Source organism: Rattus norvegicus, chromosome 3 (assembly GCF_036323735.1).
Source record: "Rattus norvegicus strain BN/NHsdMcwi chromosome 3, GRCr8, whole genome shotgun sequence".
NCBI lineage: Eukaryota > Metazoa > Chordata > Mammalia > Rodentia > Muridae > Rattus > Rattus norvegicus.
The window spans coordinates 111,214,034-111,238,012 of NC_086021.1; the positions used below are offsets into that span (position 1 = coordinate 111,214,034).

A 23,979-nucleotide genomic window follows, 5' to 3' on the forward strand; every position below is an offset into this window, starting at 1 on the left:
GATATTCATACCCACACCCTAACAACCACACCAGGCAACTGGCATTAGTAAATGCTTGCAGAGCAGATGAGGACTTTGAGCCTCTTGGGTGTGGGTAGTGTCTACCCCAGGAAGTAGGCTGAACAAAGGCAGCAGTACATTTCAGATCAAGGGAGCACGGTCCTGGCCCAGAGCAGACGCATTCAAACACGGCAGCGGAAGAGACAAATGGTATATGAAATTTATTGAAATTTTTAAATTGAGTACATAGGTGAAGGAATTGCTAACATCCATCTCAGATCTCGTTTTCTGGCACAAATTCATGTGAATTCTATAAAAGGTAACTGGAAAACATAACATTATTTTCAATATTGCTGGCATGAAAAAATATAGCAGCCACAAAGGGCAGGGAAAATGATTGGTCCCCTGGACAAACTCATAATTCATCAAAGGGCAAGTTCATGACCATGTCCAACAGCCTCTAAATTTTATTTAGATGTGTTTACCATGTGACTCGGGCCTGTGTAACAAAAACAAAGTACAACTGACTCTCTCAAAGTGTACGTTTAGAAGAAGTCCATAAAAATTCTTCAAATTCTTCAGTGTATGCATTTGAGTCTTAACACAATGGGGAAAGAGACAAAAGCAAAATGGAGTTAACTCATATCCTTGGTAATTGCAGATTAGATGAAAATATTGCCAGGCATAGAGGCAGAGGCCTGTAATACCAGCACTCCAGAGGCAGAGACGGAATTCCCAACCTTGGGGACAATCTGGAAAACATGTTAAGACTCTGTCTCAAAAGAAAAGAGAAAAGAAAAGAAACATGATTTATATCTTTGAGGATACAAGGAGAGGGGACAGAAACAAGGAGATCCCCGAGGCCCCAGTATGCTCACATACTCTGGTGGTGCAGAATGGCAGGTTCGAAAGGAGACAGCGTGTGCCTATCAGACAGAACTACACTGCCTCAGCCTTTAACTTATACTCCAGAGCTGTTTCGTAGAGAGAGTCTCTAGTTCCAAAGCCATCTAAGTAAGGATGGCCTCCTAATCATTTCACCCCGCAATGTCCACTGTGTGTTGTAAGACAATATTTCCGAGGGGAAATGTCACTTCTCCTTCAGAGATCCAGTTGCTGATGCAGTCCTCTCACACTTCCTCTGACCAGCAACTCTGGTTCTGGGAGAGATCAGCCACCATTGGAAGCCCGAGTCCCAGATCATTGACACTGTGTACCTGTTGCTCCTTCAATCATGTTCTTAGCATGAGGAATTCAAACAGTCCATTCCCATCGTAACACACAGCAAAAGAGATGCCAATTGACAGGGAATAGAGATCAAGAGCCCAGGCCTAGTAGCACATGCTTTAAGACCGGCATTCAAGAGGCAAAGGCAGGAGGATCTCTGTGAGTTAGAAGAGTTGGTCTACATAGTGGGTTACAGGCCAGCCAAGGCTTTATGGTAAGATACTGTCTCAAAACACACACACACACATACACCACACATACCACATATATACACACGCAAGGTCACATTCACATGCATATACACACATACACACTCGAACACATCCCACACACACATACACACATGCACACACATACTCCCAAACACACAACATGCATACACATACCCCATACACATATACACACACAACACATACACACAAATATACCCCACATATATATACACACACCCACACACACAAAACATACATGCACACACATACCACATACACATATACACACACACATATGAACACATGACCCCCCCTCCACACACACACAGGAGATGAAGTGCTTTAAGGCTCAGTCTCTGTAGCACTCATTTCCACACCCAATCAGCAATTTCACGAACTCGTGTCTTTGTGTGTGCTCTAAGGGCATTATCGGTGTTATTTTGGAAGCTTCATCTAGCACCAGTCTTACTGAACACATCATGAAAACATTTGATTGGTTGGCTTCTTCACTCATGACCCTTAAAGACAAGCCACATCCAAAAGGTCACAGGTTAGCAGACTGTCCTCAACACTGTGCTTCTACTAAAGACGAAGTTCAGAAGAGATGATTAAAGTTCCTCCTCAAACATGCCTGGTATTCTTAACTGGAGAGGAATGGAAAATCAGTTTTCCTTTACCATGTATGGATTAATCTCCTTTCCTGCAATGACTGGCTTTCTGTCGCTGCTGGTCGCAAGGCTGAGCCTGCGGCTGAATGAGCCACAGTGTACAAACTGGATACTGCAGAAATGTCCCGCAATATGGCCACACCCTTCCTCCCTCAGCTCTGACATTCTGATTCAAAACACCCTAGCGCCCTTTCCGAGGTGTGGGGAGAGATTTTTTCTTAAAAGACCAAAGGTGAGATCAGGTGACTCAGAAGAGATCTCATCAGGCAAGACTCAAAGCCAAAAAGGAGGCCTGGAAGATGCAGAGAACAGATGGCCGGTGGGCGGTGGGCAAAGCCAGGGGGATTGAAAGCCTAGGTCCTCAGGATGACGCTCCACCGTGGGAGATGGCTGTTTGTAGGAGATAATGTCCATTTCACCAGATGGCCCTCTCACCTCCCAGGGTCTCACCACCAGGGACGCTTGATGGCATGTAAGAATTTTATCTTACCTGAACAGAGAAAGCCAACAGAAAATCAAAAACTCACGGAATGCAACCCTAGAGGTTAATGAGAATAGAATCCAGGAAAAGTAAAGATGTTTGAGTTTTCTAACAGTTCTTCCATGACTTGACCACACTTGTAAAACTGAGAGAGAGAGAGAGAGAGAGAGAGAGAGAGAGAGAGAGAGAGAGAGAGAGAGAGAGAGACTTACAAGCATTAACTGTAGATGAATGGGTTTAACACCATTAGGAAACATAACTGACCACTAAACCTTTATTAGTGGCTTGTCACACACAGAAGTGACTTTTTTAAAGTGTGGCATCTCCATCTATGTACGATTACATTTTTGTGGTTATTAGGTTGTTGGAATCACTGGATGGGTTTTCTTTCCGATTCAGCTATGGATGGAGAATGAGTGGTCACGACACAGTAAACAGTGTAGAGCTCACACACCAGGAAAGACTTGGTTCCTTTGGATTTGTTCTTGTTTATTGCATTTGCCTTCCAATCCATCACCTACCAATTTGTGCCTTGACAACTCTTGCCATCTGCCAATCACCATGTCAGTTCAGCCTCATCCAAACTGCTCTAAGGGACAAGCCCACCAATCATACACCCAGCTGCCCCGAGCATGTCCACAGAGACTGTTATAAACATTCCTAAGTTTCCGTGTCCTATACAGAGCTTGCCACACTGATAATAACCTATAACGCTCATGTACAGAGACTGTGGATCTGGTGTACCCTTCTGCTCTTTCTCCCTCAGTTAGAATCAGGCCCAGACTGTCATTCACACTCAGAATATGCTTTACCACTGCTACCCACACCTCCAGACCCTGATACTACTACCAATTATCCATCCTCCAAATTGGACGTTTTAGTACTCAAACCAAAAGAATTCTGTATGGTCAAGATAGTAATACAGTCCGTGAGTGATTCGTCTCCTTTCACACTTTTTATGTTTTATGTTTTAAAAACAGTGTCTCGCTGTACAGCCAATCTTAGCCATGAACTCCCAAGGGTGGGGATTATAGACATGAGCCGTCATACCCTTCCCTCACACCTTTATTATGACTAAAAGGTTGTCTTGGGCTGTCAAGATGATTAAATGGGTAAAACATTTGCTGAGCAAACCTGAGAACTAGAGTTCAATTCCCAAAACCCAGTTAGAGAGAAAACTGAGTCTGCAATGTTCTCTCTTGACCTCCACACAAACACCACATATGTCCACACCAGCACTCAAACATACATGCAATGGTTACAATAATAGAAACACTTTTTTAATTAATAAGAGTTAGGGAAGGGGGTGCACATATTTAATCCCAGCAGAGAATGGCAGATCTTTGTGAGTTCAAGGACAAATTTTTAATCAATTATTAGCAATTAAGTTTATCTTGTTATTTCAAAGCTAGAATATTTGTTTCATTTTGAAAGATGATAAAATGTGGAGGGAGACACCTAGAGCAAACATTAATTCATTACTGGATACTTTTATCTGTTCAATCTTTATGTGTACAGGTTTGCCTGCGTGTATATCTGTGTACCATGTGCGTGCCAGGCACCCTCAGAGTCCAGAAGGCAGCACTGGATCCCTGGAGTTTGAGTAACAGACAGCTTATGAGCTGTCTTGTGGGTGCTGGGAATTGAACCTGGATTCTCTAGTAAAGCAACAAGTGGTTTTAACCAGGGAGTCATCTCTCCAGTCCCCATTGGCAGCTTTTAAAAGAACAAAAGAGCAGTGCTCTAAATAAGGGTGTGGGAAGTAAGTTAAAGAGAGAAGGGGAGGAGTTTAACACAACCCCTCTTGCCTTCCGACTGGTCTGCTGTAGTCTTTTTTTTAATTATTTATTGATTTTATGTATATAAGTACACTGTAGCTGTCTTCAGACACACCAGAAGAGGGCATCAGATCCCATTACAGATGGTTATGAGCCACCATATGGTTGCTGAGATTTGAACTCGGAACCTCTGGAAGAGCAGTCAGTGCTCTTAACCGCTGAGCCATCTCTCCAGCCTGCTGTAGTCTTACATTGAGTTAATATAACTAGAATATTCCACTCGAGTCAAACTTCTCCATTATTCAAAGCCCTCCCCCAAATCAGCCAACCTCGTCAGAAGTACCACTTGCAGAGTCCATGTGATCACCGTAAACAGCTCTGGTTGAGGACTTCAAACGGTTTGATCCTAACAGGCAAAGACGCAGGAGCATGAAGAACAAGGCAAAAGGTAGGGGTTACTTGTATTCCTACAAGGAAGGAGGGCAACACTGCAACGTGTAATTAAAAATCCAAGCCACGCTATCGCCAGCTGCCTAGCCTGAGACCGCATGCTTTCCCTTGCCAAGGTCTCTCCAGAGCTCCAAGTTAGCTCTCTACAGGCAGCTGTGGGTGTGCTCTTGCCAGCCCACGCTCTGCGTGTTACCTTTCCCCTGGAGCTCAGTCCTTGCCCAATCTTCACGTCCAAAGCGAGTCGCCGCGGAATGGAAAACACCAGACAACTTTAGTTTAGAATCAACAGATAACACAATCGCTGGGCGCAGAATCTATCATCCTAAATTCACCAACTATTCTATGTTAGAAATCTTCCAGTCACGGACGGGCGGATTCTGCCACCAGAACTATCAGTCCTGAGCCTACAGCTTGCCCAACTTCGTCCTGCCATCCAAAAGTGTCCTCCTCCTGCCTTCCCTCTTCCTCTCTCAGACCAGAAGGCCCGCCTCTTCTCGCCCAATGATTGGCTTCTTGTCGTCTTTATTATTTAATCAATTAGGCGGAAATTCCACTACAAAACAGCCAGTCTTTGTCTCAGATTTGCCCTTAAAATAAATGAGAATCACAATAGGAACAAAACGTAGCTTTAAAATGTTCTGCAAGCAGCAATTCAAACTCCAGGAAATGGTCGGACTTCAAGATCCTGCCCTGTGTCTGCAACACTGCTAAATGACCTGGAGGTGACTTGGAGAAGTAACAGTAACTTTTCTGATAACCTGAACACAGCCAATCATCGACCCAGTTGAAGTGCAACTGGGTTCAATGTAATCAAAGGTTGCTGCATACAGGTAGAAAAATTTTGCCTTGAAATAGCAACCACTTGTCTAGGGAAACTACAAAAGATTGAATACAATTTTTTCCATTCTAACATTCAGCCAAGAAGAAAATGTGTTACTTTTTCTCACCAATTTATCTGTGGAAGTACTAGAAAAATACTGAATGTAGGCATGAAGAAGAAATGGAAAAGATTTCCACATCCACTTTCTTTCCCCTTCTTTCGAACCATTACAATTGTACCACTGTCCAAATCTAAGCACCTATCCTGTGAGACAGGACCCAACCTTCCATAGAGTTAAGCACTCTGAAAGTATAAGGTCACTTATTCAATCAACACAGACTTATTGAACACCTACTATGTGCCAGACACAGCCGTAGGCAGTACATGTTGAGCAGTAAACAGAGCTAATTGTGTCCCTGGCCTGCAGGAGCTGTCATTAGAGTGACCTGAACCTCACTTTCAGTAACTCCAAGACCTGCTGCAGGAGGCCACACCCTAAATACCTAAAGACACCCAGCACAGGAAATAACCGAGTTGTGTCTATAGCTAACTGGAAGATCACCAGGCTGCCCCTGTTATTTCTGGGAGAACTCTCAAATTACATTCTCCATCTTTACAGGTGAGTGGCTAAGGTGCAAAAGACTGATACATGTAGAATGGGAGCAGATGGTGCGCTCTCCTACACACACACACACACACACACACACACTCACACACACGTCTTCTCTCTTCTATCTGCTGGGTGCAGACAAGGCCAGCATCCCTGGGACCACCCGCTCTGGTAAAACTATAAAGTGAAAGAACCACCTTGGGTTCCTGAATCATTGCTTGCAAGTGAGACTTCCGGGATAGGAACTCTGTCTTGGTGAGTGAAAACGCTGAATTCTATGCTGTGGTTTGGACAGTAGGCGTGTTACTATACTCTGGCTAGCCCTCAGCTAGCCAGGAAGACAAATGAGCTGTGACAGATGCCCTAGCAGACTCTCCCACTTAGCTTCAGCCAACAGTCTCCATGCAGCAATGTTGAACTCTTGTGGTCAAATTTGGAGTTAGATCAAGACACTCTGGAGTTGCTGACGTTCTATTGTGGGGAACTTTTACTTTTTAAATGATTTCTCATTTTGGACCAGCGTTTGCCTTGCATGCATAGGTACTGGGTTCAATCCCTAGTACTACACACACACACACACACACACACACACACACACACACACACAATTTTGTTGGTACAAGTGTTCAGTTTTTGAAAACATAAATGGGAACTGCAGTCAGTCTCCTACACTTCATCCTATCATCAGAGTTATACTGTGTGTGTGTGTGTGTGTGTGTGTGCGTGTGTGTTCCATATAAGTCCTGTCTCCTCAAAAAAAATTAAACTCTTCCAAGCAGATATACATACATATATATATATATCACCCATATATATCATATGACATATTATATATCACCTGTTATATCTCTCCTATGTTTATGCTACCAACACATATACACTCCATCCTACCATCAGAACTATAATATATATATATAAATATATATGTGGGGTGTGTGTGTGTGTGTGTGTGTCTGTGTGTGTTGGCAGCATAAGCATAGGAAAGATATAACAGGTTTTTATGTGTGTGGTGGGAACAAACCAGGAAATTCACTTCTTCCTTCTCCACCACGCCCATTATCACGTGTACGTTATGTACATGCAAGATCTCGTGCTATGATGCCTCAGCCCTGACTGTAGCTCTCATCTCTGGAGTCCTCTGCTCACTCTCACAGCCCAGAACTTAAGCTGACTCCACAGTTCTCCCATCTGCAAACAGTTACGGTAGCCCAACTTCCTGACCACCTTTCCTGAACGGTCTGGGATGTACAGAAGGTCAAGTGTCTCAGTTTTCCTTAGTGCTGGATTGATTTCACTGTGTTTCCTCCCATCTTTCTCTGAGCAAGTTGTCTCCTTCACTTGGCTCCCCATTACGAATGGGCACGGCTACAGCCGTGCGTGCCCTCCTCAGTTCTGACGACAAGAGCTATTCAGATGGCTCACAGCTGTGGGAGGGCTGCCGGCCGCCCATGTACTTAGAGGACTGTCGTCTTTTGAGAACTACTGCTTGTTGAAGTTCAATCTGTTTGAGGAGACAAGCCAGGGGCCATAAAGGGTGGCACAGTGGGTTAGCAAACCACATGGCATCCAATAGCTCGTGGAGCAGAGCAAGTGGCAGAGAAGGCTACTGTACTCGGGGCCTTGAGGAAACGCAAATGCTAACCCGGCAGACAGGGCTGGAAAGGGCTTCTTGAGCAGATGGAAAAGGGTGTTAGGAGCATGCAAGGGCTTTGCAGCAATGGTAAGCTTGTCTGTAGAGAGAAGTTTGAGTTAGAGGGTGTTCGCTCTTGAAGGAGCTGGGTGGAATCCATCTATGTGATCAGGTGGAAGAGGTACGAAAAGGTTTGGTTCACAAACCCACCTGCTGGAGGATGAGTCTGAACTCACAAACTTTTCCTCTTCTTAGGAATGAAGCATGCTTCTTCTGACCACTGAGAGCAGTGCCCCTTTCTCCCTTTGGTCAGGTGCCTGGCTGCTTCTCTGACTGTCACCCTTCCAATGTTGGTTCAAATGTCACTTCTTCGGGATAGCCTTCCCTAGCCATCATCCTCACTCAGAGGGCCGTCCCCTTCTCCAGGCTCCCTCAGCACCATGGTCTTCCCCTTCAGAGTACCCACATCCACTGGCAATCATAACTCTGAGAAGCCGACTGGGATCATGAGTAGATCATGAGTAGATTTATCCACAGTGTGTGCTGGGACTAGGAGACCAGTACCTGCATGTGCCTGGGACTCCACAAACAATGCCTTGGTCGGCACATAAAAGGAAAGTCACGGGCTGGAGACATGGCTCAGTGGTTAAGAGCACTGACTGCTCTTCCAGAGGACCTGAGTTCAATTCCCAGCAACCACATGGTGGCTCACAACCATCTGTAATGGTCTGCCCTCTTCTGGTGTATCTGAAGACAGCTAGTGTGTACTCAAATAAATAAAAATTAAAAAAAAAAAAAAAAAAAAAAAGGAAAGTCACCATGAAAACAACACCCTTCATTATTTAAGATTGTAGGAGGAGGTCTGGGTGGGGGCACACATCTATAGTCTCAGTACTCAGGAGGCTGAGGCAGGAGGATCAGGAACTGGAACCAGCCTTGGGTACATAGTGAAGCTTTCTTTAAAAAATTAATTACATACGTACACACACACACACACACACACAAAAGACAGACAGACAGACATAGAGATAGACCTCATACAGGATATACATGGAAATATTAATCCCCAGCCAATGGAATGCATAATGAAATGTTTAGGAGTAAAATACACTGATGTGTGAAACTTACTGTGAATATATAAACATGATATGAGAGGTGAGCTGTGGCTAGGTTGGTGAATTAAGTACGTAAAGTGGGCACAAATGAGCACATCTGCTATCCCAGCACTCAGAACGCGGAACAGGAAGATCTAAAGGTGCCTGATGTGGGCTACTTTAGATGATGTGCTGAGAAAGGTGGATAAACAGAGACAGACAGACAGACAGAGAGAGAGAGAGACATGGAAACAGAAGAGTGTGACTGGGGTAACAGATTTCTTAGCTGGTGTGCACAGAACCCTGTATTTGGTCCCTAAAACTCCAGAAAAAGAAAAGAATTAATAGCTGGATGGTATGCCAGGGCAAATGTTTTTAGGTGTCAATCATACCATCTACATGGGTGTTCACTGTATAGTTCTTTCAACTCCTTTTTATGTTTAAAAGCTCAATACAATGTTGAATGGGGCTGTGTGGTGTAGGAGAAACTATATTAATACCCTGTCCTATTCTGCCTCTGGATAGACAGATCTACTTTCAGATTCCAGTCCTGTCATGTACCCCTTAGGCCAGCCATGTTCTTTAAAGTCCTCTCAACTCCAGCTTCTTCCAAACACAGTGAACCAGGAGCCATCCGGTGGTATTGTTGTGGGGATTAAATGACACAAAACTCTTGATCTGGAGTCTAAGGCAGTGCTAGGTGTTTCACAGGCATTGGTCCTCCTGCTCCAAAGTCAACAAGTCCACAAACTAGGACAAATCTTCAATAAATCATAAAAAGAAGAATCTTGTGATTTTTCTTCCTCTTGCTGTATCTCAAGGGAAATTAAGGGAATAAATTAATTATGCTATTTTTATAGATACAGATAATGACCTTCCAGTAGTAGGGCGCTTGGAGTTGCATGTGTGAAGAAAGTGGTACACGCATACTGTAGACGCACTCCTCGCCTCCTCTCCCCGTGGCCTGTACACTCAGGAGCTGGCCAGGATGAGTAGTAACACAGTCACGGACGGTGAGGAGTTTAGGAAGAATTGCACACAGCACATGGAAGCCAGGGCTGCCTGTCAAACTCCCAGAGTGCAAGAGACAAGAGCCCCAAGGTCTGCGACAGTGGGGGGCACACTTCCATACAGTGTAGTCACGAGGCTGTCTGGGCTTTTAGCATAATTACATGAACTGAGAGATGGCCTCAGGATCATAAATAAAAGCTTCCAATTGAGGCTAATCGAATAGGTTCAGCTGAAAGATATCTAATGGGCCACCACATGCATTTCACATCTTGGATCCGAAAGGTAGGAAAAAGGAGCCTGTTAGTGACAACACCCAAGACAACATCAGGACTCAGGAGAAATCACACATTCCCATGCTATAAGACAAAGCCAATGCTCATTTGAGAATATTGGGGGGTGGGGGGTCCATCGTGTGAAAACCCGTGAAAGGGTTCATCGTATGCCCCAAATGAGATACCACAATCAGTGGAGATGCAATTTTGTCAAGTGTCTCTGTGTGCCTATGATCACACATTTAAGATGACAGACTCCAAGCTATTTTAGACCATGGCACCCTCTCTACCTGGAAATCTCTTTCTCTTTGGCATAATTATATGCCTACCTACATGATTGGTCCATTAGTAAGCCTAGACTCTGAGATCCTTGGAGACCTCACACACCGCCTGTATAAACTGGGCACACGTCACCCATTTGTGATAGAAATGTTGCTGGGCTGGAACCATTACATCACTGTAGGACCAATGGGACACATGACTTCCTGGCTCACTGTGGCAGCAGTGGCCCAAAAGCAGCATGATACTAATATTTATACCCAGCTGGTTAGTACTGCTTATTTGTTTGTTTGTTTTTGTTGATGTGTGGCTGTGATTTTTTGTTTTGTGTTGTTGTTTAAAACAGAGTCTCACTTTGAATCCCTGGCAGGTCTGGAATTTGATATATAGACCAGGCTGGACTCATACTTAGAGCTCTGTCTACTCTGCCTCCCAAGTGCTGAGAGAAAAGGCATTTGCCATCATAACACCTTTCTATTACTGTCAATAGACCTATCACAATAAGTCTGTTATTATAAATAGTTTGATTGTTATTGTTATTTGGGAAGACGTAAATCTGGGGGCATTTGTCCTACCCCACACACCTCATTTTCAGATGAATCCTGCCTGGCTGAAGGAGGGGTCATGCTAATAATCTGCCTTTGTTCCGTGCACCTCTGCTGATCATATGACGTGTATGCCCCTAATTCTGCAGCCACAGATTCGCCCTGTCAGGAGTGTGGAGCTAGGACACAGGCTAGGTAGGTACTCAAAAGGATGTACTGTCACCTCTTGATATGGACAGCACCTCTAGCAGGTGAAGTCCTGAGCACAGGTGGCCTACAATAGAACCAAGAAGTTATGCGAGAATTCAGGCAAAGCCAGTTTGCAGAGGCAGTTGGAGCAAACTATGAGAGGATGGACTAGATCCATAACATAGGAAGTCAATACCCCCAGCCTCTGAACTTTGCAGGCTACCATGCAATAAAGCAGTGAGGAAATGGAATAAACTTCCCTGGTTCAAATCCTGCCTCTGCCATTTGACCGTGTGAAATGAAGAGTCACTACTAAGTTGTTCTGGGCCTTGATTTCTGCATCTGAAGCCAGGGGGTTAATAACAGAACTTACTTTATAGGGCTGTGAGGACTGTGAACTAAACCTTCACAGCTGTCAGCTATTCTCTCTGTCAGTTAATTAGAGTCCCCCTCGTCAGTCTTAACTCACTCCTGTTCTGAGCATGTCCCAGGCAGTTGTCTTGGGGCCTGGAACCCACACATGAGCTAATTTCTAGAGCTAGATAGAAAATCTGTTCCCCAGTCAGAGATGGGTAGGAGGCGGAGCCCAGACCATCCTAAACCTTTAGCAAATGATTTCCTAAATACATTATGAGTATTTCCTAAGGATTGTACTTCCTAAATACAATATGAGATTCAAACAGAAAAGATACTGAAAACTTGAACAGCTGGGTGTCTGCTGCCTAATTGTGTGGAATGTTACCCTTGTAGGAAAAAGTAGAGTCATGTGATCCAAATGAAAGGGAAATCACGAGAGGCTAAAGGCATGGCTCGGTGGTTCAGAGCACCTGCTGCTCTTGCAGAGGACCTGGGTTCAATTCCCAGCCCTTGTAACTCCAGCTCCTCTTCTCACCTCCATAGGTATCTTGCACACACATACACACACATACACACACACACACACACACACACACACACACACACACACACTTTAAAATTTAAAAGACAGAATAGAAAAGTACTTGGGATATTGGTATTGCTGGACTAAAGGCAAGAAATATTCCCCATCCCATTGAAGGTTGGGTGTACATGAAATTCACCATAATAAGTCAGTCTCAGGAAACTGCCCAAGACGGGCTCCATGGTCCTGATTTTTATATACTTTTATCCATTTAATTCAGAATAGCTCTCTTAATCCAGATCCTCCTATTCTTTTCAAAACAAAGACTTTATTTGATAATGAAGTGTGTAGGTTTCAAGATATTTTTGCTCTGCTCATTTTGACAAGGGCTTATGATCCGAACCATTCATTTCGACATTTTCTTTCAGACTCCCCATTTTTCTTCAGCCTTGCTGAGTCTGCTGTTGACATTTGGTAAATAAAGAGGCAAATGACAGGAGCAGTATTCAGTCCCAGGGTGGAGGAGGGGCAGCTTGGGGGTGTGCACCGCTCCAGGCGTGTGGGCCCTACTCCCAGGAGTAAGGTTAGATATGCCCTCGGACATGGCGTGCTTAAACACCAAAGCCATTTTGTGTTTGTAACATCAGAAGCTATGTGTTTGTTTTTCCAGCTAAGAATAGATTGAGCATATATAAATCTCAATCAAATTCCCCTTAAGCTTAGGACGCAGAGGTCAAAGCCTTCCTTGCCTGAGTGGACAGAAGGTTGGCACTGCAGTAACCTTGGCCTTCGCCAGCCCAGCTACCCGGGTTCATTTACATATCTGCATTAGTTGGTTTAAACATAGTGTTTAGCAAGAAGTGATGGCACAGACCTTCAATCCCAGTACTCAGGAGGCACATTCAACTGAATAAACTTGAGACTGGTGTGAAATTAATAAACTAAATGTTACTATTATAATTTTAAAGGATTTCTTTTTTTGTCTTGGAACTATGTGTATCTGTGGTTATGTGCATATGAGTGTAGGTGCCTACAGAATCCAGAAGAAGGCATCAGATCCCCTGGAGTTAAAGGAAACTGAGCTGACCTACTTGGGCACTGGTGTTTACATGAGCCACAAGTGCTCTTAGCTGCTGAACCATCTCTCCAGCCCCATCTCAAATAATAATAATAATAATAATAATAATAATAATAATAATAATAATAATAATAACAAAAATATAATGAGGAGGAGGAGGAAAATGAGGAGGCTAAGCCAGAGTTTATATGGACTTCAGGTTGAAACCAAGACAGAAATATAGAAAATTCTTCCCTTTTCACAATGAGAATATTTGACTGGGATTCCCATGACTGAGCTTGGTACTTGTCAACATACAGCCAGGGGACCTTCGAGAAAAGATGGGTGTAAGGCTTTTATTCACAGAGAAGAAAATTAAGACCTGAAGATGAATTATGCAGTGAGAATTCTGGAATTTTGGGTTCTTAAAAAAAAAAACAAACAGAACTACTATAAGAATATGTTTTCATTTTAATTCCAGGCATGGGGTATATGAGCTGCTTCAGACTGTCCACAGCAGCTGACTGTGATTTGCCTCATGCTCTAGCAGAGGTGTGATTTCGCCAGCTACATATAATCTCTACAACTGTGTTATGTTTGGAATTCTGGGAACTTTTCAGAGGGTATATAAATGCTAATGCCCTGAGAGGTGGGAGGTGGGTCGTTGGTTGCAGTTTGTTAAGTAGCTGTACTCAAAGAAGAAAGGAGAAATTAGATATCCTGGTGGTGAAGATCAAACTTGCCCCCAAGGAACTCTATGCCCCTAACCAGCAGGAAACAGTCTCACATTGGAAACGTTGCCCCCTTTCCAACCCCTGACTTTATCCATGGATCTCTTTCCTTTCCTCTCTATGCTTTTTCCTCTCCTTTCTACTGTTAGGGGGTTGAAAGGGAAAAAAGCTGAGTTGGTGAATAGCAGTCATGCTGTAGCTTCGGCCTCCTGAACTCATCCAACTTGATTTCCAGCACTCCAGTTGTTTCTCCCGGAACCTGGATGTTTATAGTACCCATGGGTGTGCCTGAGGATGAGGGCAGACTCGATATGTGCCCAGAGGATGAGACAGGCACTAGAGGTGCCCAATATTTCTTAACTCAGACTTCAGTGATCATCAGTTTCACCTTTGAAAAGCCACTGATGTTTTGGGGTTAGTTTTTGTTTTTTTGGTTTTTTGGGGGGGTTGTTTTTTTCTTTGGGGGGGGTGGAGGTTGTGTTGTATTTTTGTTGTAGTTATTATTTGGTTTTGGTTTGTTTGTTCATTTGTTTGTTTTATTTGTTTAAAGTAAGGTCTTACTATGTAACTCTGGCTAGCCTGGAACTCACTATGTAGACCAGGCTGGCCTCTAACAGAAATCAACCTGTGTCTGCCCCCCAAGTGTTAGGATAAAGGTATATGTCACCATGCCTGACTAAGACTACAGATCTTGAGGGAAAAATAATATCAATACTATTCAAACCTTTCCATAATTCAGAGAGGAAAATACTTCCCTATTTTAGAGACTGGCATTACCTTTACACTAAAACCACACCAAAATCTTTATTGAATAAAACACAACTGGGTATGGTAGTTTATGCCTGACTTCCAGTACTCTAAAGCCTAGAAAAGATTGCCGTAAGTTCAAGGCCAGCCTCGGCTACATGGTGAGTTTGAGGACAGCCTTAATTACAGAATATGATTCTGTTTCAAAAAAAACCAGATTAATATCCCTCAAGAGCCTAGCACTCCTTTTATAACTACTGGAAGGGATAGAGAGGTGATTAGGCACCCACTTCTCTTGCAGACGTCCCAGAAATAAATGTGTGTGTGTGTGTGTGTGTGTGTGTGTGTGTGTATGTGTGTGTGTGTGTGTGTGTGTGTGTATTTCTAGAAAATTAGACCTGGAAGGAACTCACATTGTGACTAAGCTGGAGTTTATACCAGAAGCAAATCTTAGCTCCCAAATTTCTACACTCAGTTACATTGTCTGATTAACAGCAAACAAATAAAAGTTTTGTCTTCGTGTTAATATAGACAGAGAAAGTAAAAAGCCCTTGTAAAACTTCACAGCAAACTGAACTAAGAGGAGAGTTTCTTCACCCAAATAAAGGAACTCTGCAAGACAAAAATGAAACTATACACAGCATCCTAGGTCACAGGGAGAGACTGAGTGTGGTCCTCCAGATGGGTCAACACAAGGACATCCACACTCCCAGTTCCTGTTGAACAATGTGCTGGAAGTTCTAGTCTGTGTAATCAGGCAAGAAAAAATTTCAAAACACACAGATTTAAAAGAAACAAAATTGCCTTCAATCACAGATAAAGTGATTTTCCATTTAGAAAACCCCTCAAAGTTTTACAAAATGCTACTAAAACTAGAGTGAATTTGGAATAATTCTATAATGAAGTTTATTTATTTATGTGTATGAATGTTTGCTTGCACATGTATCTGCACACCATGTGTGTACGGTTCTCACAGAGACCAAAAGAGGGTGCCAGATACCCTGGAACTTGAGTTACAGGTGGTTCTGAGCCTCCATGTGGACGCCGAGAATTAAACTTAGTTTCTCTGCAAGAGCAGCCAGTGCTGTTAACCACTGAGCATGCTTTCCAGACCAATAAAGCTAATAATCTTGAATCACATTTCTATATGCTAATAAACATTTAAGTACTGTTTACCAAAGTCTTGAAAACATGAAATACACACACACACACACACACACACACACACACACACACACACACGCATGCATGTGCAAAGTCACAGTCCTTAAATTTAAAGGTTGATAAAGCTAATTCAATTTAAAACGTCTGTTCTTGAAAAATAGTATTAATAAGATAAAAATGGGATCCCACAAACAAGAAAAAAGTTCATTTGCAAAGCACATATCTGATAAAGGCCTGGCTAGGAAAATTCAAACAATAAGTAAAACAAACAGTCCAATTGTTTGAATTCACAAAATATTTTAACAGACAGGGAAGGAGGAGCATGAAAAAAGACACAACAATAGCATTACTCATACTCAGAGAAGTGTAAACTACGCCCACAAGAGGCAACACTAACCAACTATTAAAGGGGAAGAAGCAGGCAGTCCCAAGTACCCCTTGGGTGATGAGGGGACTAAGACTCTCACACATTGCTGCTGGAATGCAAAATTGTGCAGCCTCTTTGGAAAAGACTGACAGCTTTTTACAAGGTTAAACACATACCCAACACTGGACTCAGGATTCCACCCTAATTCACTCAAGGGGAAGAAAATTGTCCAAACAAAGCCTCCTTGGTCAAAACCTGGAAACAACCCAAATACCTATCAACATGGAGAGCAAACTGTGTTGCTAGGATACTATTCCGCCTTTAAAAAGGAGGGGGATGCAGGCAATGACATGCATGATGCTTGAGAGTGTGACAGAAGCTTCACACGGTAGGACACACATGTTAGTGATTCCATCCATGTGGCCATCTAGAAAAACCAAGGTATGAAGGATAGACTGGTGTTTTTACCCTTGTTGGGCAGGAGGAAACTCTTGGGGGATAATAGAAATGTTCTCTATCTGGACTGTGGTGTGGATCCGATGTATACTTCTGTCAAAGCATCTCATGCAATGCATCTGAAAGGGGTCACGTTACCAGACATAAAGTCTGTCTTCATAAACTTGATTGGAGGAACAGGGGAAAGGTTTTGGAGAAGGGGTTGGGTTGGCTCCCAGCATCGCATAAACAAGGCATGGTGATGCGCGCCTGCAATCCCAGCACTAAGGAGGTTCAGGGTATTCAGAGTATTTAGAGTTCAGTCTTGAGCTACAGGGAGAGTTTGGGCCAACCTAAGCTACCCTCTCTGAAAACAAAACTTTGTGGCTGCTCAGTGCGCACCCTTGGTACAGAGCAGCATTTCAAAAGTCTGAAGTAGTCGGTGACCTTTGCAGAACAAGGATATTGAGAAGTCAGAACGATGGCCTTTGCAGTCCCAATCCCTCGCGGGTGTCTCTGAGGTCTCACAGGAGGGAGACAGTCTGTCTTGCCTCCTGACCTGACTCATGAAGGCATTTCACTGGCCCACCACTCCACCCACCAGCTGCTTAAAGGACAAGGGCCAAGCTGGTGTGATCTCTCCTGAACCCCCACAGGGAGAGCCTGGTATGCCCCCCACGTGCCTGCTAAATGCGGTCCAACAGTGCAACTGGACACCACCTCCCTGCAGCTGCAGTAATGCTAACTCTCAACACCCAGGTGCTGACTGCTCCTTTGGTCCTGAAATCCCCAAAGAGTCACCATCCATGGCAGCCATCCCATAACCTTGAATAATGTGTCCCTCTGTGTGTTTGGAGATCATCTCTCATATGTTGTCAAGCAACGAGAATGTTTTAGGGTCAATCCAACCATTCACTTTTGTTTAAAGAAGAGTAGAGCTGTTGTTCATTGAGAGAAGGTTGGTGAAGATGAACAGGGTGTGTACACGCACTGGGCATGTTTCCAGGACGTTGTCCAGTGACGTAAGACTTGGGCCAGGTCAGCTGCTATGAGCTTCTCCAGTTGTCATCTGCACTTGAGAATCGAGTGTCTATGGTGGTTTTTACAAAGAGATGTGGAGCAGGAGTGGAGAGCGAACTGCTGTTCCTCACCCATATTAAAGCATAGTTCTCCAGTTTCCAAGATCTCCTTTACCTGTTGAAGGGCTAGGGTGGGAGAATGGGAAGACCCGAGCTGTCCTGCAAGTGACTTTGAGTGCTAATAACTGGTACGCGCAGTCGAAACACGAACTGGGTTTGTTTGGGCCACTTCTATTTGAGGTGGGGTGGGCACCAATGTTACACTCTCCTTATCTTTAATGCTAAAAGGAATGAGCAAGTGTGATTGTGTGTAACTATATCCACATTTTTGTTTTCATTTGCATGGGGGTGGGGGGGTCCTGCTTAGTTAGCTATATAGAATCTCACTGTGCATCACAGGCTGGCCTCAGACTGGTGATCTTCCAGTGTTAGCCTCTCCCATACTGGGATTACAGGTTATGGACCTGTATACCTGGCCTTAAATTCCCATCTTAACCCTACATGAACCTAGCTCTGCTACTAAACTTTATAGGAAAAAGGTTTCATGAGTCCCATGTGGTGGTGTACACACCTGTAATTCCAGAGCTCAGGAGTCTGAGGATAATGGAAAACCCACGTATCAGATACAGGAGAGAGTAGATGCGTGAGGGCGCTATCTTAATTGTCTCCGTGTCCCTTAAGCCCACCAGAGATTTTGAACCCACTGAAGGTGTCTGTCCCTACTACTCTCAAGACCACCAAACATCTGCAAACCAAGCGTTAGCCAGTGGTCGTGGCTAACCCGAACATCTCAGCAGCTGACAACGCCATGCTGCCCCTTCTCTTCCTCCCCCACCCGGATACTTCACCACATAATCCTGCCAGCTCTGTCTTCACAACATGTTCACACTCTCCCTTCCACTCTGCAGCCCTTTCCTGTTTCCACTGTCACATCGTCTTCATCCTCAGCATGGCTCCCTCAGCCTCACTTCTCACTGTTTCCTCGGGTCCCTCAGTTCTGCACTGTCCTCCCTGCCAGCTCCCTCAAGCCTCCCATGTATGCCCCCCCGACTTGGGCCCCCCCATAGCTCTGTGCAGTCTCTGCCCCCTGTCATCTCATCCCCCCTTCCCTCACCGTCCAGTACAATAAGCGTGGGTATAAAGCTGCCACCCCCCCCCTCACCCTGCCTTATTCCCTCCACAGAACTCACCATATTTATTATGACTTGCTACTCAACAGCGGTCTGTAGACCACAGTCATCAACATGATCTCGGGCTGTCCCAGACCAACTGAATCACAGCCTGAATTTTAACAGAATTTTAAGGTGATTCCTGTCCTCTGTAAACTTCAGAATGCACTGGACTACTTTCAAATAGCATAAAAATGGGACCTTGTTTGGATTTGTTACTATAGCCCCAGGGTACTGAGGTTTCAAAACACAGACTGAATGACTGAATGAAGTGAATGGGAAGATGAATGCATTGAACAGAATGCAGGATCTGTGCAGTGGGGCTCTGACATGCGGGGTAAAGTTATCTCCGTTTGTGGTAGACTACACTGGAGAAGTCCTGACATCAGCAGACCCTTCTTCACATAAAGCAGCCACTCGCAAATTACTGTGAGTTACTTAGATGAAATAATCTAACAGAATCCACCAAGTTGAAGGGAAAGAAGGGAAGAAGCTGAGTTGTTACTAGGTTCATAGTCCATCCTGGGCATCACTGCAGGAACACGGCTGGTGGAGAATGAGTACAGTGGCTGCAGAAGCCACCCTGGGAGGAGAGTGCAGGAGAACCTCAGAGCAAAGCAGGTGCTGGGTCCTCCTCTACCCTGTGTTCTAGGTACAAAGAATCCTTTACTTTTCCTTGATTGGAACGCCACCATCAACCCTGACAACCATCCCACCCTCAGAGTCCCACCCCCAACCCTCCTTAAAATGAACTGCAGTCTGACTTTACTAGCTCTGCTCACATAGTAGCAGAGTTCAAGTCCCTCCTCAGGAGAGACTTCTGCAAAATGGTGGCTCCATATTCGATTCCATATCCTCCCACCACAGCACCCAGACTGGCAAAACAAATATGCAGGCAATTCCTGCCATTTTTGTGAGAGCAGTGGCAGTCTGTGAACAGCACCGTGTCAAGCCCTGTTTTATACTTTGCCGCAGTCACCTAATGAGTGCACCCACCCAGTAACGGTAGAGCTTTTATTACCGGTTTCACATGGGAGAGAGAAACGAGGGTCACTGAGGCCAAGGTCACATTGAGCAGAGGCCCGCAATGGGATGAACGCTGTGCCTGCACACGGCCGACACATTAAACGTTTGCAGACGTGAACTGATTGGGAGGTAGTTAGGAGAGGTAGGATGATAGATTTGCACTCTACATTGTTGCCTGGAACCCAGATGGCAGAAGAGAATGAATTGCCCTTCAGAAACTTCTTTCCTAGAGCAGAAGTGACAGAAGCCTGTGAGCAGGGCTTCCAAGGGACAGAATCAGGAGAGCGTGCCTTCAAGAGAGCACTAAGGGTGACCGCAGACTTCCCTCTATATGGGATTCAGGCAAAGGGACAAGGAGTGTGGTGGCGGAACCAGCTTAGAACACACTGCAAGGGCCCTGCAACCAAGGTGCTAGGAATTCGTGCAGTATTTTCTAGAAACAAACCCATTTCTGTCCATTTTCCCAGCGAGGGCAGATGTTTGATTTAGCCTTGTTAAAAGCGAGGAGCATATTCATGCAAATGACAGGCTTAGAGGCCGCCAGGACTTCAAGCAGAATGTGCCAGGTCACTGGTTCTGCCTCTCAGATAACTCTGCATCAGACACACGCTGCAGACAACAGCACAGAGCTGCAGCTGCTCATCAGAGCAAGCTCCAGACAAGGTGGCTGGTGGAAAGTCTAATGTCCCCAGAAAGAGTGCCCCCGCCCTCCCATTTCCCTCCTGACAGTGCTTTCTCCCACCAACTTCTCCAGATGTCCTGTATGAGACCCAGAACATATGAAAGAAGTGGTAAGGTCAGACTGGATGCCCAGTGTTCACTCTGCCATCAATAAGCCAGTCATGAGAATGGAATCTGCTGTAAAGCCACAGGATGCTGCAAAGCTCAGAGGCAGACAGTGGAGCCACAGGTGGTCTTGCCCATGGAAAATTGAGCATCAAGGGTAACAGTAGAGAAGGTACCCCAAAAGCACAGTGAAACCAACTCTAACGAGAAGGGAAGAAATAAAGGGCCTCAGAGAACAACTACCTCAATGGCATTCACTTTCATTCTGATTGTCTATCCAGGCTTAGGTTGGAGGGGTGTCCCAGACTAAGACCAAAAGATGAAGGTGACAAGTCCCCTAGGGAAGGTTCTAGCTGACTGGACGATGAGCCAAGCAAAGAATCCGAGACTGAGAAGGAGCCAAATACAGAGGCTGGAAGGGAGATCAGAAATCCCCAACCCCGTCAAAGAAAATGGGCTGACGGGGGGCTGAATGGGGCAATACAGGGAGGCTAAATTTCACACGTCACAGATGGCTGAACAGTTTTCAGACTCTGCACTCAAAGGAGCAGCATCCAAGAGGGGAGAGCTCTCAAATGGTTTACAGAACTATCAAGAATTGGACGCATATTAACCAAAACCTCTGTGATTCTGAGCCAGTGGTTACCAAGGGACTTCCTTATGACTTCCCTCTCAGCATTGTGCCACATACATAAAGCAGGGGATTGGAGTCCCTAGGAGGTCATTTACTGAACTTTGGAACTACTAGGAAGAATCACAACAGAAATTCCATAACACCCAGACCACTCTTGTCAGCGACTGTTAAGTGAATCAAAGGAAAATTAAACAGTTATACAGATATAGCCAACCAGAACACTCAACTCAAAACTGGTATGAGCTCCTTCAACACTGGGACCTTCAATCTGATAGGGAGAGAGGGCACACCTGGGCACGTAGGGGTGCGGGTGAGGGGCGGTTCTCCTTGGTTCTCACTCAAAGCTGCAACACTACAGAAAGCGGTTACCTAAAATGTGTTTGATAAGCTGAATGTATCTAAAGCCTAGAATTCCACCACAAACACAGAAGCTTGCCCTTTACGGGAGTCATAGCAATGATTCTTATTTCAAAGACCATGGCTGACCGCGCAGTGTAGGTTTCAAAGCACTTCGGTAAAATAATTCCGCCCAAATAGTTACAGCAGATCCACTAAATTGTCCGCGGAATTACAGGACTCTGTTTCTGAAGGGTCGTTGGTAATCTGAGCACCAAGTGCGACTGTTCTTCAACAAGCCTCTTGCAAAGAATAGGTGAACACTTGATCAATACCTGAACCTTTTGCAAAATGCAATCAGTTATTTTAAGTACCTCATTCCCAAAAGGAAAGAGGGGGGCTGTTGTGAGCAAAGGGGGAAACGCTATTTCGACACGGAAATTGCTTCAAACTCTCAGGTCATTCCTTGCAGTTAAGACAAAGTGAGTACAAGCAACGGGAAGCCCAAAAGATCCCAACACGTCCCACTAGGTCCCTTTTATGCTATCCTAACTACGCCGTGTCTAGCTAAATGAAGCGTGGTCGTGGGACCACCAGGAAGCATTTACAACTTGTCCAGGGGAAAAAAAAAGGATAAGAACATGCCTCTTTCTTCACCGCCCACGATGCCTTCCCAGAGACAGATTTCTGACAGTTCGCCGGCTGTTGCAACTACTAAGGGCAGAGAAAAGCCCAGCGGTGCTGTAGAGCCCACCACCCACCACCCACCACCACACGGTTAAGCTGCTCCAGACCCCGCCGCGGGCGCAGAACCGCTGCCAAGCGCTTACCCGAGTCGGCCCGGCAGTTCCCGGAGAGGGCAGCCAGCAGCAAGAGTCCCAGCAGCAGCGGCCGCAGCGGCAGCACATCCTCGGAGCCGCGGGCCCCGGAGCTCTTCACGCCCTGGCAGCGCGCGGCGATCCCGCCCGCCCCGCAGAGCCCTGGCTCCCGGGGCCGATCCCTGGGCTCCCGCGCCGCCGGCCCAGCTTTGCTCGGGCCCTGGGGCTTCGCCTCCTGCAGAGCCATAGGGACTGTTCATACATCCAGGCCGCTGCCTCTTTCCACGCCGCGCCCGGGAGCCCAGCCCTCCGCGCACCGTTCCTCACCGGGCATCTCGGGCCATGGCCCGGGAGTCGGAGGGAGGCAGGAGGTGCGAGCTGCTCGCTCGTCCTGCCTCGGTCGGAGGCGGGCTCAACGGAGCCGGGGTTTCAGGCGCGCGGGTACCGGGGTTGCATGGGGGTTCCCACGGTATGGCGAGGGTGGGACGGGCGGCGCCCTGGTCCCCTCCCCGGGGCCGGATGCTGCACCTCGAGCGCGAGGCTACGAGACGTGGGGACCCGCGGACCTGGCTCGTGCAGCGTGCCGCCCGCCGCCGCCCCTGCGCCCGGGTCTCTGTCCCTGTCGGTTCACTGGATCGCTGGACTCCGGCTCCAGCCGCGAATGCTACTGCAGCTCAGAGCGGCGCCTCATTGACAAAGAAAGCACGTAGCACCGGAGCGGGCTAGGGAGGCGAGGCAGGCGCGCGCGCGCGCATCCCCGCGCGAAACCACCGCGCGCCCCACACTCCCGCGCGCAGGCCTGAACCCTGCCCTGCGCCAGCGAGGTCCTCGTTGAGGGAAACTTCCCTCCGCCCAGGGTCCCCAGATCTCGGAAAGGAAAGGTCGGGGAAATAGTCTTCTGACCACAGAAGGGACTAGACAATATCAGGGTCAATGTGCTGAGGAAGCTAGGTCTGCATCTTGGAAAGGCCCTCTGAGGATGAGCGCAGAGCCTTGTGCAGATTGTTCACTACTACTCAGGGACTGGCAGACTCCTGCCGGCCAGATCTACCCCCAAAGAATGCATGCTGCGTGGCCTGCTTGCAATGAAACGCTGGAGTAAATAAAACACATTGTAAACAGTTGTTACAGCCGTACTATGAGAAAGGCAGTGCACTGAGCTTTGGGACAACTACAGGTATTTCCAAAAAGTCTTGCCCAAATAGGAGAGCCGACTCTTCAGTCCATCCGTAGTGGAATGAAAGGACAGAGTCAGCTAAATTGCCCTTCTGCTCTTACCCTTGTTCTGCATCTGTACCCTTGAGCACGCTACCTAGTTCGTAGGTGCTTCGAACTCCCTTCAGTCAGTAAGTTATTTGCCCAGCATCCAGCATCCATGGCTTGCCAGCTACCATGTCAGGCAGTAGGCATATACGCAGTGAGGTAAATAAACTGACTACCAGACAATGCAAAAAGAAAGTCTCAGAGAAACCGTAAGGTAAAAT

At 45.9% G+C, this 23,979-nt stretch overlaps 1 protein-coding gene across 5 annotated transcripts in view; it reads right to left on the minus strand.

Annotated features, from left to right (window-relative positions):
* The window catches only part of D430041D05Rikl (RIKEN cDNA D430041D05 gene like), a 275,831-nt gene extending 252,556 nt beyond the window's left edge, over nt 1-23,275 (minus strand). For 2 of the 5 annotated variants that reach the window (XM_039106457.2, XM_039106456.2), the window contains exon 1: nt 22,508-23,263. In XM_039106457.2, coding sequence (XP_038962385.1) covers nt 22,508-22,742 — 235 coding nt within the window. In that variant the 5' untranslated portion in view covers nt 22,743-23,263. Of the gene's footprint in view, nt 1-22,507 lie in introns of all 5 variants that reach the window. The other 3 variants (XM_008762075.3, XM_017592182.3, NM_001419547.1) reach the window with 3 other exon arrangements.
* Nucleotides 23,276-23,979: the final 704 nt, after the last annotated feature.